Raw genomic sequence first — 14657 nt, forward strand, 5'->3', positions numbered from 1 at the left:
GAATAACAACAGTCAGGAGACAACATTCCTTGGACTTTGGCATCTTGGTTAAAAGTAGTTTAAAGCTGCCTGATACTGATGGTATATGGCAAATTCTTTTGGTCCTGGTAGAAGACTGACAGGAATCTAGGTTGTATTTAGAGGCAACCCCATCAGACTTGGAAGTACAAGGGAGTTTATCGACAATTTAACTACTGATAACACTTTGTTCCACTTAGAGCAGATGGAGAGGAAACACAAGGGAAATGAGACACACAAATTGACGACAGATAGTGGGAATGCCAGGAAGTACCCAGAGGAGACTAGAAAAGAGGCAAGACTGTTCAAAGTAGCCATCTGTATGGACCCATTTTGGACCTCATGTCTGGAGTCAATGATTACAGCACAGGCTTCTCAATGCTAGACGACCATCAGTGTTACCAAATGTAATTTTTTCATTAACAACTACTATATAGACTTCCAATATAGTTTAAAGATTTTCTAATCACTACTGCTTCACAACAGTTCCTTTAGAAGGTATAAAAGGAAAAACTATTATGACCATTTTGAATAATAATCTTAAGTTTTTTAAATTTCCCATTGCTAACATTTCTATACAACTGTGCCTGAAATCAGAGCATTAAAAAAAAAAAAAATCAGTGCAACAAGCCTTGATTGCCACCATAAATTTAAGGGAAAATGGTCAAAATTTACTAACACCAATTTGTAGTTTTTCATAACCTAAAAGGCAGATTAATTTTTAAATCTTTGCCTGACTTAAGAAATAATCACTACATCAAATAACGGACACTTTGCTTTAGAAGTTGCTATTACATAGCAATGCACACAGTATACCTTTGCTAAAGGCACATTTATAATATAAAGAATAATATAAAATATATTACATTCTGTATCCTTAAATGAAATGTGATTAATTAAATTTTTGGTATGATTAAGCAGAAACAGAAAATAAACAGGTATGTCAGGGGAATTAGGTTCAGAAGTGAATGTATTTGGAAGCCTAACTATTTATGTTTATTTTAATATAAGCATTGCATTGTAAGTCATATACTCACAAGTAAAGCTGATGTTTCGGGAATATGTGCCAGATAATCCAGTAGATTTGCATACTTGTAGCGTACTGCCACACACCCTGATTTGAGATACAAGGATTTATATCAGCCCCCTATTTTACAGATTAAAAAATCATAACTACAGAGTTTAAGGTGACCTGCTCCATAGCTTAGTACCAAAATATATGTGTGTGTGTGTGTATGTATGTATGTATATATATGTATATATATATATATATATATATATATATATATATATATATATATATATTTTTTTTTTTTTTTTTATTTTAAGGAAAAAAAGAACGGGGCACCTGGGTGGCTCAATGGGTTAAGCCTCTCGCCTTCAGCTCAGGTCATGATCTCGGTCTTGGGATCGAGCCCCCACACTGGGCTCCCTGCTCAAGCAGGGAGCCTGCTTCCCCCCCTCTCTCTCTCCCGCCTCTCTGCCTACTTGTGATCTCTGTCAAATGAATAAATAAAATCTTCAAAAAAAAAAAAGAAGAAGAAGAAGAAAAAGAACAGGGGCACCAACAAATAGTTATTTACTTATTTATTTTTTGCTTACCAGTAACAGGCTATTCTTCGTAGTTTTCCTCTGTTCTTCTTAGCCTTTCTATCTGTATCCCATCTACTGAACTTTTCCCCTGAAAACTCTTCCTAAGATCATCATTTATAATAGCAGTCACTTATGTCCAGTGTTTTAACTGTATCAAAGGGAAAATGGAATTTTCAATTCCACAATTGTCATTAAGTGATTCAGTACCATCTATTATTTAAAACTAAAGTGTAAAAGAACCTACTAGATACCATTTTTTTAAACCTAACCAAATGGCACAGATTGTTTAAAATGGTAATATCAAGTCCACAATGGGTTAAGTTTTGGAACCATCGAACACTGTTTCCAGGAATGTAAATGAGTACAGTGTTTCTGTCTGGGGCAATAACTCATCAAACCTTAAGAAATATCACTCTTAAATATAGCAAACTGGTGGTTGCTGGAGGGGAGGTGGATGGGCAGATGGGAGAAACAAGACAGGGATTAAGAGTACATTTATCTTGATGAGCACTGAAAAATGTACAGAACTGACAATTCATTGTATTGTACACTTGAAACTACACTGTATATTAATTATACTTGAATAAAAAATACTAAGATACAGTTATGTTCAGAATTTAGAATATCGATCTGGCAACAAAGTGTTGACTGAAACATTAAAAATAAAAACAAACAACTACCTCAAAAAAAAAAAGTTAATAAGAACTTTCAGCCCTCTGACTCATTAATTCCACTGTTAGAAAAGTCACATGAGGAAATAATCAGATATATACATGAATATTTGTATGCAGAGTTATAAGGTCATTCATTACAGTGATCATTCAAATAGAAAACCAGTCAAATCTGTTTCACAAATGAAGGACTAGATAGATGAAACATAGTTTAGAAACATGACAGAATATCAGACAGCTGTTTAGAATTATATTTTCAAAGAACATTTATGAGGGTGAAGGGTAAGTGCTATGGGTAAGAACAACAAATTATAAAGCCTGGTATTCTAGTTCCTACAATACTAAAGCATTATTTATGGGGCTGTGTCCAGGAGGCTGGTTTCAAAAGGAACACAGTCTAATGAAGACTGCACTGGACTGGGATTCTAATGCCAACGTCTATTAATAAATAGCCCTATATCTTGGGCAGGTCACTTTATAGTTTCAGTTTTTTACTATTTTATTTTTTTAAAGATTTTATTTATTTATTCACAATAGACAGCAAGAGAGAAAGAGACAGGGAGGCAGGAAGAGGCAGAGGGATAAGTAGGCTCCCCACAGAGCAGGGAGCCTGATGATGCGGGGCTTGATCCCAGGACTCTGGGATCATGACCTGAGTAAAAACCAGCACTTAACCAACTGAGCCACCCAGGCGTCCCTAGTTTCAGTTTTTTAATCTGTAAATTAGGTTCCTGACATAAATCCTTACACCTCAAATCAGCGTGTGTGGCAGTATGCTACAAGTATGCAAATCTACTGGATTACTATCTGGCACATATTCCCGAAACATCAGCTTTACTTGTGAGTACAGAACTTATAACATAATGCTTACATTAAAATAAACAAAAATAATAAAACATAGGGCAAAATTCACATAATTTTTTAACAAAAGATATCAGATGTCAAAGAAATTCAGGGCCACTTTTACAGCCTTTGGCATACCAGGTTTACTCCTAAACTACTGCAACTTTAGTGAGTAAAGTCTGAGAAACTGAGATAGAAGAGCCAAAGTCACAGAATAGAGCTGAAAGAGGCACAGAAGAAGGGTCAGTGGGCACCATGTGACAGGAAGGTCTTAAGGCTAATGATAAGAATGCATGTAATGACTTAGCTAATTCTTCTACCCAAATATACATACAAATATTTCATTTCAATATGAAATAAAAGTCTTGCAAAGTTTCAAACAAGGAGTTAAATACCTTGATGAAGTAGCTGTACTCGGTATAAAGGAGGCAGCGATGTCAAAAGGCATGTGTGCAAACGCATAGCCAATAAGTATCTCAAACCACACTCGTCTAGTGTGTCTCTTCCTGCAAAGCAAACAGAAAATATGTTTCAGGAAAAAGGTCACAAACCAATAAAAATTTAGGAAATAAGCATTAAATTCAACAATAACAATTTTCACAAAATATATATTTGAGTGTATTCCTTTGTCAACACTTGAATATCTTTATAAAAAAAAGTCTTCACAAAAAATATTTGTAAATACTCAAACTCCCAAATGAAAAATGAGGAAAATATACAGGAAAACAGTACTTACAGCTACTCATAATAAATGAAATCTTGAAATCCCATAAAAAATATATTAACTATAGTAAGCTAGGTACCATCTTAAGAAGCATTTCCTATGTGAAGTCAGATAGAGATTTAAAACACAGGAATTACATATATAAAATGAAATCACTCGTTTATTATCATTATTAATAAAAAAAGATAAAATTTTCTAGTCTGGTTGGCTCAACTGATATACAGTACTATGAAAGATTTAAAATCCGATTCCCTAGGCCAGTTTTACAAAGCTAAGGTTCAACCTTAACCTAATTTCACAAACTCACTCTTATTTAAAAGTTGTGCAAAGATATAAAGTGTGGTGAGTTTAATTAAAATTATAGCCACTGTTGGAGGAAAGCAATCCAAAAGTCTGAACAGCACCCAGCACAGTAACTGCCACTTAGGAAGTACTAAGAGTGTTAAATCAAATAATATTTTCTAGAAGAAAATAAAATGTTTTAAATTCTCAAATTATGCCGGGCATAAATTTGGAAAAACGAACATTCCACACAGAGGAAACAAAATGTGTGAAGACCTTGAGACAGGAATGTGTCTAGGGTCTTTCTGGGACACAAGGAGATCAGTGAAAATGAACGGAGATCACATGGGGCCTTGTGGACTCCGTAGGGGTCTGGCTCTACTCTAAAGTGAGTAGCAAGCCACTGGTGTAGGCGGGAGAACAGACTGAGGTAACAAGAACTAAGCAGTGTTGGAGATTTGTCTATAACCAGGCAGGAGGGGACAGTGACCTGACTCGAATGGCCATAGGAGGAGTGGTGAGAAATGACTGGACCTGGATATGGGAGAACTGGTAGCATGTGTCCAAAGACTGGAATATGGGGTGCAAGAGAAAGCAGAGTCAGGAATGCCTTTAATTCCACTGGGAAGAATTCATTTACTTAGAATCCACTGACTGAGACGTGCAACATACTTAAACTCGGAGCTTCAGTTTCCCACCTGTGAAGTGGAGACATTAATTCCTGCCTTAGCCACCTCATGAAAGGGCACCGTGACCAAGATGAGCCATTTTGATACTGCCCTGCCAATCATAATCATTGAGATTTGTTTTAATTAACATGTTTGGAAAACAGGTCACAGGCAAAAGCTTCTGAAGTCTCTAGTTATTATTTTAATCTACAAAGAGAAAATTTGGGGGATATATTATAAGGATATAAATCTATATGAAGAGATACATTCCAGCTAGCTTTGAGGAACAGTCTTTTTCCCTCAAATTTAGAAATCTTGTGAAATAGTAAGAGTATGAGCTGGGAGGCAATGAGGTATCCACATAGGAACCCCAGCTCTGCCACTTACTACCTGCATGACTTTGTATGTCACTTAATCTCCCTAAGGATCAGTGTCTTCATCTATAAAATTTAGTATAATAACAGCTACCTACCTAGATTGTTGTGACAATTAAGTATGATAAAGTACATAAAGTGCCTGGCATATAGCAACTGTTCACTCCTCCACAATATTTACTGAATGAATGAATGATCAATAATTTTCAGTTTCCTTGGCTAATGCCATCATTTACAAGCAACACCATTACCTTCAACTATCTGCATAAAAGAGAATGGAATCTAGTTTCAGGAGACAGCCAAAAATGTTCTGGTTATAGAGCAAATTAATCAAGACACACATTATAGTAAATGTATTAAAACCTCTTCCTCGGGGCACCTGGGTGGCTCAGTGGGTTAAAGCCTCTGCCTTCGGCTCAGGTCATGATCCCAGGGTCCTGGGATCCAGCCGCACATCAGGCTCTCTGCTCCGTGGGGAGCCTGCTTTCTCCTCTCTCTCTCTGCCTGCCTCTCTGCCTACTTGTGATCTCTATCTGTCAAGCAAATAAATAAAATCTTTTAAAAAAAATAAAAAATAAAAACTCTTCCTCAAGAGACGTTTCAGAGAAAATTAGGTAATTGTAAAAAAAAATTTATATCTAGAAGTGGAAAGATGAACAAGTTGAGATCATGAGGTCCCTATAAGCCTCATGGTTCAGTAGTAAAATTATCAAGTGGGCCACTATTATTACTAAAATTAAAATAAAAACTAAAATAAGCCATAGGAGTCACTATGTTTGAAAAAACAAGACTACATAGATCTAAAGTGACACAAAGATTTCAGTGTAAAAACTCATGCGAGAATGCACACAGATATCACAAATCCATGACGTCATATGTGCAAGTCATAGCCTATCCCAACAGTCTTTTCTTTCACAATTAATCATATTATGATTCTAATTGTCTACAAACAGTAATTGTCTACTACAGAGTTCTTTTCACTGCAAGGTTTCAAGAAAGACTGCAACTTAATATGTGAGTCATTGCATACATTATACAAATGGTTCTATGCATGGTAACCTTGTAAATTTCAGTGGGAATATTTACCTGAGTAACTCTTATCTCTGTTTTCGTCAAGCTCTGTGCTGGTGGTGGCCACCGTATCAGCCAAAGCCACGAGGAACATCTGCTCCAAACGGGTAAGGCCTGGTAGACTCGAGTGCATAAGGTGACTTGAAAGTACCCTAGCGTGTTCCTGGCCAAAGTAAACAGGTCCATACTGAGAAAGATTTATTACTTTCGATTTGTTTTCTCTCTGTTCTGGCTCTAAATCTATATCATCTGTGGTTATATCCTGGATTTGGAACAGCTCTGAATACTGATCTTCTGGTTCACTTTTGGTATGATCTTCAAAGTTCTGGGGTATTTTCGTACTCTCTTCTGAAATTCTGTAGGTTGTATCCTGATCCGCAGCAAGCAGTGCATATAATGGCAGTGGAGGAATAGAATCTATTTCGGTATAATCTCGAGTGCCATCCTTTCCTATGGTGACTGTATCCTTCGCCGTACTGCCACTTACACTAATGGTTCGGGAAAGATGTCGCTTAGTCCCTTCTCCAGCATCAGCATCTCTAACTATTGCAACTTCACCTGCAATGCATTTCACTAAATGAGAGAGAATAGCTTTAGCCCTTCGAACTTTCCCTAAATCCATCAATTCTAACAGCTGAGTTGGATGATATTGAGGGAGAGTAGGGGAAAGTACATGTGCGGCCTCAAATAAGCCGCCATCCTGAACCACAGTTGGTGAGCAAAACACATCATCAGCAACAGCTGTGCCTTCAACAATACTTTTTCTTGACAACATATTAGATTTAAAGGCAGAATGATCTTGTGTTGCTGTCTCTTCTGCATCAGGACTATCCACTTCAATGTCTCCAAATTTGACCGCATGCTTCCATTGTGCATACACGTGCATTTCACAATCCATGCCCACCACCAATATCCCGTCTCTCACCCAGGAGAGAGAAACAGGCAGCGAAGGTGTACCATCCACAGAGGACACCAAGTCTATAGAACGAAGAAGAACCCATCTTGACCTAACTCCTTGCTTGATACTACCACCTAGTGGTAAAGTAATGACAGCCACTCCATCCTTACTATTGATTTGCTCAGTCACAATTCCTGAGAGTCGTCCATACATGAAGATATTAGCACCAACCCCCACTGTGAGAATGTGGGAACCATCTTCTTTTGAAACCCAGTCCAAATGTACTAAATGTTTGATATTTGGAATAAGGTATCTATCTTTGCTCAAAAGCGCATCTGATTTGCTATACACAAACAGATTACTGTCAACACTGACCCTCGAATCAAGTACACTGCCAACCTTGACCAAATCATCAAGATGAATTGTTTGCTCTAAAACCCATTCTGATCCTCCCGTAGATTCACATTCAAAGATGCAAACATGCATGGAAAATTCTTTAGAAACAAAACCATTGTGGTGGACAGGTTGTTTGTAAGCCACGGCAAGGCGGCCTGTGTATGAACAACTAACAGCAACTGGTCTTCCCACAATGCTCACTGTACTGCTGTTATCTTCTCCTTCATCATTCATCAAGGGCCATCTCCTCCAATGGTAAGTTTCCTTCTCATCGCTTTGGCACTGAGGGTTGGTTTCCATACTACACTTCCAGAAGCGTACTTTATTGTCAGAACAAGTTGTAACCACTAAATAAGGGGCAAGGCACACCGGATAAATTGAAGAAGAACTCAGATGGCCTTAAAAAAGAAAAAGCAGATAGTCATGATAACAACCACAAAATAAAATACTAACAATTAAGTTTTACAATGTGATTAAATCCAAAGCCACTATAAGCTTCTTTATTATAATTCTGCAAACCCCCCTTAACTACTGCTTTATACTAAGCATCCATTGGCCAAGATATTATCTATACAAGCTTTGAAGAGCCCATTGGTGGAATCAAAATATGCAGTAATAATCACTTAGTTGGTTTTTAGGTGATTAATAATGTTAAATGAGGTGACTATTCCATAAAATAAAACTCAAACACAATAAAACAAGGCAACCCATATCCCTAAATCTGTTACCTGTTGTAACTTACATATGCCTTCACCACATGCCTCACTGGACTTTCAGTCTCCACTTGTCATGACTTTCATCAGAGATGCTTAAGTCTTCACTATAGTTTCCCATTCAAATTCCCCTAACCTGCCCCTGAATAATCCAGACCCTAAATCTGCCCCTACCATCAAAATGTTTTCAGAGAGCTAAACAGACTAGGTCTCACCATTATAAATAAGGGTAATTCAAACCCTCATATTTATTCCTGACTGCCAAAGACCACTCATCAACTATGAACTATAACTCATCCACTGTCAACTATAACGTGAGGAGTAACAGTGATTAGGACTGGGGTCAGAAGACCTGGATTCAGGTTCTAGTCCATCAATAACTCCGCAACACTGGGAAAGCCACTTCCACATCTGAACATTTTCCATCTAAATATTAGGGACCATGTTACTACTTCCCTTGGAGTGTTACTGTCAAGTAACTTATGTACAAAGCTTCTGCAAAATATAATTTATTATATTACCAATTCTGATAAACCTGGGTATATCCCAAACTTTCCAAATATGTTGAAAGACTAAAAACTCACCCAGATCCGCACCTGCCACAAAAGCCCAGAGTAAACCATTAATGTGATCTTTCCAACTCTGAGTTCAAACCTATCTTGTGGGTGAATCAAAGAAGCCTCATACTGAAAATCATTCACCAGTCTTGAACCTCCAATTTTATTTCCCAAAAATACTACTCCAAGAACTCTTTAATTATAGTTCTGTAAGTGACAGATCATTTTTTTAAATTTCTTTTCAGCATAACAGTATTCATTGTTTTTGCAGCACACCCAGTGCTCCATGCAATCCATGCCCTCTCTAATACCCACCACCTGGTTCCCCCAACCTCCCACCCCCCGCCCCTTCAAAACCCTCAGATTGTTTTTCAGAGTCCATAGTCTCTCATGGTTCACCTCCCCTTCCAATTTCCCTCAACTCCCTTCTCCTCTCCATCTCCCCTTGTCCTCCATGCTATTTGTTATGCTCCACAAATAAGTGAAACCATATGATAATTGACTCTCTCTGCTTGACTTATTTCACTCAGCATAATCTCTTCCAGTCCCGTCCATGTTGCTACAAAAGTTGGGTATTCATCCCTTCTGAGGGAGGCATAATACTCCATAGTGTATATGGACCACATCTTCCTTATCCATTCGTCCATTGAAGAGCATCTTGGTTCTTTCCACAGCTTGGCGACCATGGCCATTGCTGCTATAAACATTGGGGTACAGATGACCCTTCTTTTCACTACACCTGTATCTTTGGGGTAAATACCCAGTAGTGCAATTGCAGGGTCATAGGAAAGCTCTATTTTTAATTTCTTGAGGAATCTCCACACTGTTTTCCAAAGTGGCTGCACCAACTTGCATTCCCGCCAACAGTATAAGAGGGTTCCCCTTTCTCCACATCCCCTCCAACACATGTTGTTTCCTGTCTTGCTAATTTTGGCCATTCTAACTGGTGTAAGGTGGTATCTCTATGTGGTTTTAATTTGAATCTCCCTGATGGCTAGTGATGATGAACACTTTTTCATGTGTCTGATAGCCATTTGTATGTCTTCATTGGAGAAGTGTCTGTTCATATCTTCTGCCCATTTTTTTATATGATTGTCTGTTTTGTGTGTGTTGAGTTTGAGGGGTTCTTTATAGATCCTGGATATCAACCTTTTGTCTGTACTGTCATTTGCAAATATCTTATCCCATGCCATGGGTTGCCTCTTTGTTCATTTTAAATACACCTGCCCTCCCAACGATCTTATCTGCCTTGTTAAACTCAGTACCATTCAGGCAAGCCAAACTATAATCTTGTATCTTACATATTTTCCCCACAGTACCTGCCAACTCCTGCTCAAACATATTTAATAAAGGTAATATGTGATTAGTACAAAGTGGATGAACTGCCTCAACTTAAAAAACTTCAGTGATTTGCCGATGAACACATCTGTTCTTTGCAATTGTACTGCCATATTATATTATTCCTATTTATAAGAAATCATAGTGCGGCAAGAAACTTCACATTAAAACATATCATTTTCTGTCAGGCTGATCACATTTATCATAGGAAACTTTCCAATAAAGACATGTTTCTAAACAGGTACATCATTACTAGAAAATTACAATTGTCCACATAACACATATTTCAGGAGGGTTTGTCCATTTTACCCACTGAAGGCCACTCTGAGCTACAACTGCCCACTCTTTAAGCTACCTTACCTGCGGAAGGTGTTGCTCTTATTACTTCAACTCCTTCTGGGAGATCAAGAGGTTGGCTGTAGACCAGTCTAGAACTCAGAATAAGTTTGCTAGCAGTTTGTAGATTGGCAATTGAGGCAGAGTGTGGCATGGGGCTCACACTAGGCGAGGTTTCTGGAGAAGAGTCTACATTCTTCTGTCCAGGGACTGAAAGTAGACTCTCTGATGAAAAGCCTTCTGAAGGTTTAGCTTTGAAGATAAATTATGAAATATATTACCACCACCACTATATATGTTAGCTAGAATAATAACTTGTCATCATTAAGAAACATAGTTTTTTAAAAGTACTTTGGAGACAAGGTCAATTTTCAGACTTGCTGAGTTACTTTGACAGACTTTTTTCCCCCCTTTTATTCTTATCATCACCAACTCCATCAAAGACACTTAACTGCAACATGTAAAAACTAGAAAAAAATCTCAAGTCATTTCCTCCAATGTTTTCAACCTTTAAAAAGCATCAAAAGGGGGCGCCTGGGTGGCTCAGTGGGTTGAGCCGCTGCCTTCGGCTCAGGTCATGATCCCAGGTCCTGGGTTCAAGCCCCACATCGGGCTTTCTGCTCAGCGGGGAGCCTGCTTCCTCCTCTCTCTCTGCCTGCCTCTCTGCCTACTTGTGATTTCTCTCTGTCAAATAAATAAATAAAATCTTAAAAAAAATAATAATAAAAAATAAAAAGCATCAAAAGCTTGGAGTGCCTGGGTGGTTCAGTCAATCAAGCATCTGACTCTTGGTTTCAGCTCAGGTCATCTCATGGGTCAGGGAATAAAGCCATTGGTCAGGCTCCGCGCTCAGTGGGGAGTCAGCTTGGGGATTCTCTCCCTCTGCCCCTCCACCCCCCACCCTTCATCCCCTACTCAAGCACTAGCACAAAAGTGTGCATTCTCTCTCTCTAAAATAAATAAATACATCTTTATAAAGTACCAAAAGCTTGAGGAGAAACTTGTTACCATGCAGATTCCTGGGCCTCCACCACAGGAAGACTGATTCGGTTGTTTTGGGACCCCAGAAATCTGCATTAATAAGTTGCCCACGTATTTCTGAAACAGAGCATTATGAATCAAACTTTGAGGAACAGCAAGGTATTACCCTCACGTTGTAGAAGAAAGATTTTAAGTTACCTCATGTCATAAATGAAAGAATTTAAGTTTAGAGAGCTTACTGATTTTCCTACAGTCATATAACTAGCTAGAGGCAAGGAAGACACTAAAATACCATCCTCCTGACTACCAAGCCCTTCAACAAGATGATTTCAAAAACAAATACAGAAAAATAAAAGTTCTTTTTTTTTTTTTCTTTTGAGAGAGAGAGGGAGAGAGGGAGAGAGAGCAAGCACACACAGACAGAACGGCAGGCAGAGGCAGAGGGAGAAGCAGGCTCCCCGATGAGCAAGGAGCCCGATGCAGGACTCGATCCCAGGACGCTGGGATCATGACCTGAGCCGAAGGCAGCTGCTTAACCAACTGAGCCACCCAGGCGTCCCAGAAAAATAAAAGTTCTAAACAAATTTAAGACAGTGTTAGCTGACTGGCTTGCAGCCCACTGATAGATATCCGAAACACGCAGATCATGACCTTCGTCAAAGAACTCAAGGCCGCCTTAATGCCTTAATGTTTATGTTTTATTAAAGACTATAAGTAACCTTAACAGCAGTGAGCCCCAATGTCCTAAAACCCTTGCTTCAAAATTCCTTAATACCTCAGAAACATACTTTAGCTCTATCACCCCTCCCTCCACAAACTCAGAAGTATATAATCAGTCACCCCTCACAACCCTAGGGCAGTGCTTTCTGCCCATGGGTTCTTTCCTCATGTTATAATAAAATCACCTTTTGTACCACAAAAAAAGGGGGTGGGTATGGATATCGATCTGATCTTCCCAAGAGTTCCAGCTTTCACATAAGAGTGGAATATAAATCTCTAAGCAGATTCAGTTATCTGTGCTTCTGCTACATGTGAGGGATATTTTGAATTACATTTATATTTGTGGGCCTGTCTCCCCCTCCATTAGACCATGAATTTATGAAGGGCAAGGATGGTGCTTGCTTTATATATCTCAAGAAGCATCAGAATAGTAAGAGATATTGAGTAATCCCCTGTTGCTCCTGGTGGATGTTAAATATATCAATCTATTTTATGTAAACATTTTCCACAAAATGAAATGGGACTACAAACTTCCATGAGTACTCAGCAGAAAGAAGTACTACTCCTGGCCCTATCACTAACTAGGTTGCCTCCTCAGTCAAGGCACTTCACCATCTCTGGCTATTTTCTCATCTGCAAAATAAGGTCAAGCTGTATTACTTCTCTTCCTGTAAACCAAGCACTTTCCTAATGTATTATTCTCATGCTAAGAAAGAAAATAAGAGCAGGGGGAAAGAAAAAAAAGAAAAAAAAAAAAAAAAAAAAAGAGCAGGGGGAAAAAAGCAAAGGCCTTAGAGACAGAAAAACCTGATACAAAACTTGGTCCTATGACAAACTAGATGTGGGACTTGATCAAGTTACTTAGTATTATTCCATTAGTAAACTGGGGATAATGTCTGTCTCACATGTTTAAAGCACTTATCTCAGTGCCTGGTCCCTTAGAGATAGTCAGTATGTTCCTTTCCCATCTAAAGTTAAGTCTATCATTTGATTCTCAGCCCAGATTTTCAACATACTGATAAATTCAAGTATTAGCTGTGAATGACAGCATATACTACACTAAATCTGCTGTGAATGTTAGAACCAAAAGACAGATGCTTTCATAGCTGAAGAGGGCATATTATTTGTTTGCTTCTACTGTCATATTGTTCGTAACCGTTTACTGCTAACAGAAACAGAGTAAGCAAGAAACTCTACACTAAACCTGGATTTAGGGGAATACCAGTGGGAAACTTCCCTCATACATAGTGGGGACAGAAGGTATCACAATCTTCCTGTCCTACCATAAGGATCTGTTACTACCTCCATTAATCTCTTCAGGACCTTTCCTGGCTTTGTGTCCAACCCTAGAAAATACTATATTCTCTGGTGAGTTAAAAATTCTCTTCTTGACAAGCTGGTTTTAGATCACTCTACTCTCACATTTTTGTGAAACAGCATGTAACACCAAGAATGAACTTAAAAGTCTTTGAAAGAACTTTTGGATTCCCGCTGCCTCAAGAAAATTAGGCTCACACAGGATGTGTGATAAGAGCTGGGTGTTATACACAACTAATGAATCACTGAATACTACATCAAAATCCAATGTTGGCTAATGGAACATGATTTTAAAAAAAGAAGATTAGGCTCAAATGGGCACAGGTAAAAGTTCTATCAAATCATTTGGCTTTTCTACCCTGAGTTCACGGCCCAGTTAGAACTGCTGTTTACAGAGTTATGTGATAATGTGAATTACAAAGGGAACAAAAAATATTAGTTAACTGTATTAAATGTTTAATGTGTATAAAATCAGTTAAATTATATAACCACCAGTAAAAAATAAAATCTTTCAAAAACTTAAATATTTTGAGTTAAAAGCAGATTCAGGTTCATAAGGCTGTATTAATTCATTTTAACAATTATCTCTCAGAAAGTAAACGTCAGTTCTAAGAAGAAGGATCCAAGTTCAACTTCTTTTCTTCATACTACAGAATTTCTAATTTGCTAAGAAATCAGTATGAATGTGTATGGCAAAAACATGGCTAATATAACTTATAACTGTTAGATTTCTTAATATTCTACAAAAACAGTTTGACTGGGGTGCCTGGGTGGCTCAGTGGGTTAAAGCCTCTGCCTTCGGCTCGGGTCATGATCCTGGGGTCCTGGAATTGAGCCCCATGTCGGGCTCTCCGCTCGGCGGGGAGCCTGCTTCCTCCTCTCTCTCTGCCTGCCTCTCTGCCTACTTGTGATCTGTCAAATAAATAAATAAAATCTTTAAAAAAAAGAAACAGTTCGACTAATGAGCTTTAGATGCTCAATCATATTTTTATAAAGAGTAAATCTGCTTTTCTTAGTGATTTTTAAAAAATTTATTTAAATTCAATTAGCCATCATTAGTTTTTGGTGTAGTGTTCAATGATTCATTAGTTGCATATAACAACCAGTGCTCATCACATCATGTGCTCTCCTTAATGCCCATCCCCCAGTTACCCCAT

The 14657-nt window shown here is 38.2% G+C and overlaps 1 protein-coding gene across 3 annotated transcripts in view; it reads right to left on the reverse strand.

Moving 5' to 3' along the window:
- LOC111160078 (Dmx like 2) overlaps nucleotides 1–14657 on the reverse strand; it is a 159903-nt gene that overhangs the window by 38323 nt on the left and 106923 nt on the right. For 2 of the 3 annotated variants that reach the window (XM_022522902.1, XM_022522893.1), the window contains exons 17-19: nucleotides 10507–10734; nucleotides 6260–7936; nucleotides 3521–3631 (exon numbers count right to left, since the gene is read on the reverse strand). In XM_022522902.1, the coding sequence (XP_022378610.1) occupies nucleotides 3521–3631; nucleotides 6260–7936; nucleotides 10507–10734 (2016 nt within the window). The remainder of the gene's footprint in view (nucleotides 1–3520; nucleotides 3632–6259; nucleotides 7937–10506; nucleotides 10735–14657) is intronic. The other variant, XM_022522911.1, reaches the window with a different exon arrangement.

The sequence above is a fragment of the Enhydra lutris genome, unplaced genomic scaffold, assembly GCF_002288905.1.
Source record: "Enhydra lutris kenyoni isolate GAN:26980312 unplaced genomic scaffold, ASM228890v2 scaffoldscaffold4, whole genome shotgun sequence".
NCBI classification, from domain to species: Eukaryota; Metazoa; Chordata; class Mammalia; order Carnivora; family Mustelidae; genus Enhydra; species Enhydra lutris.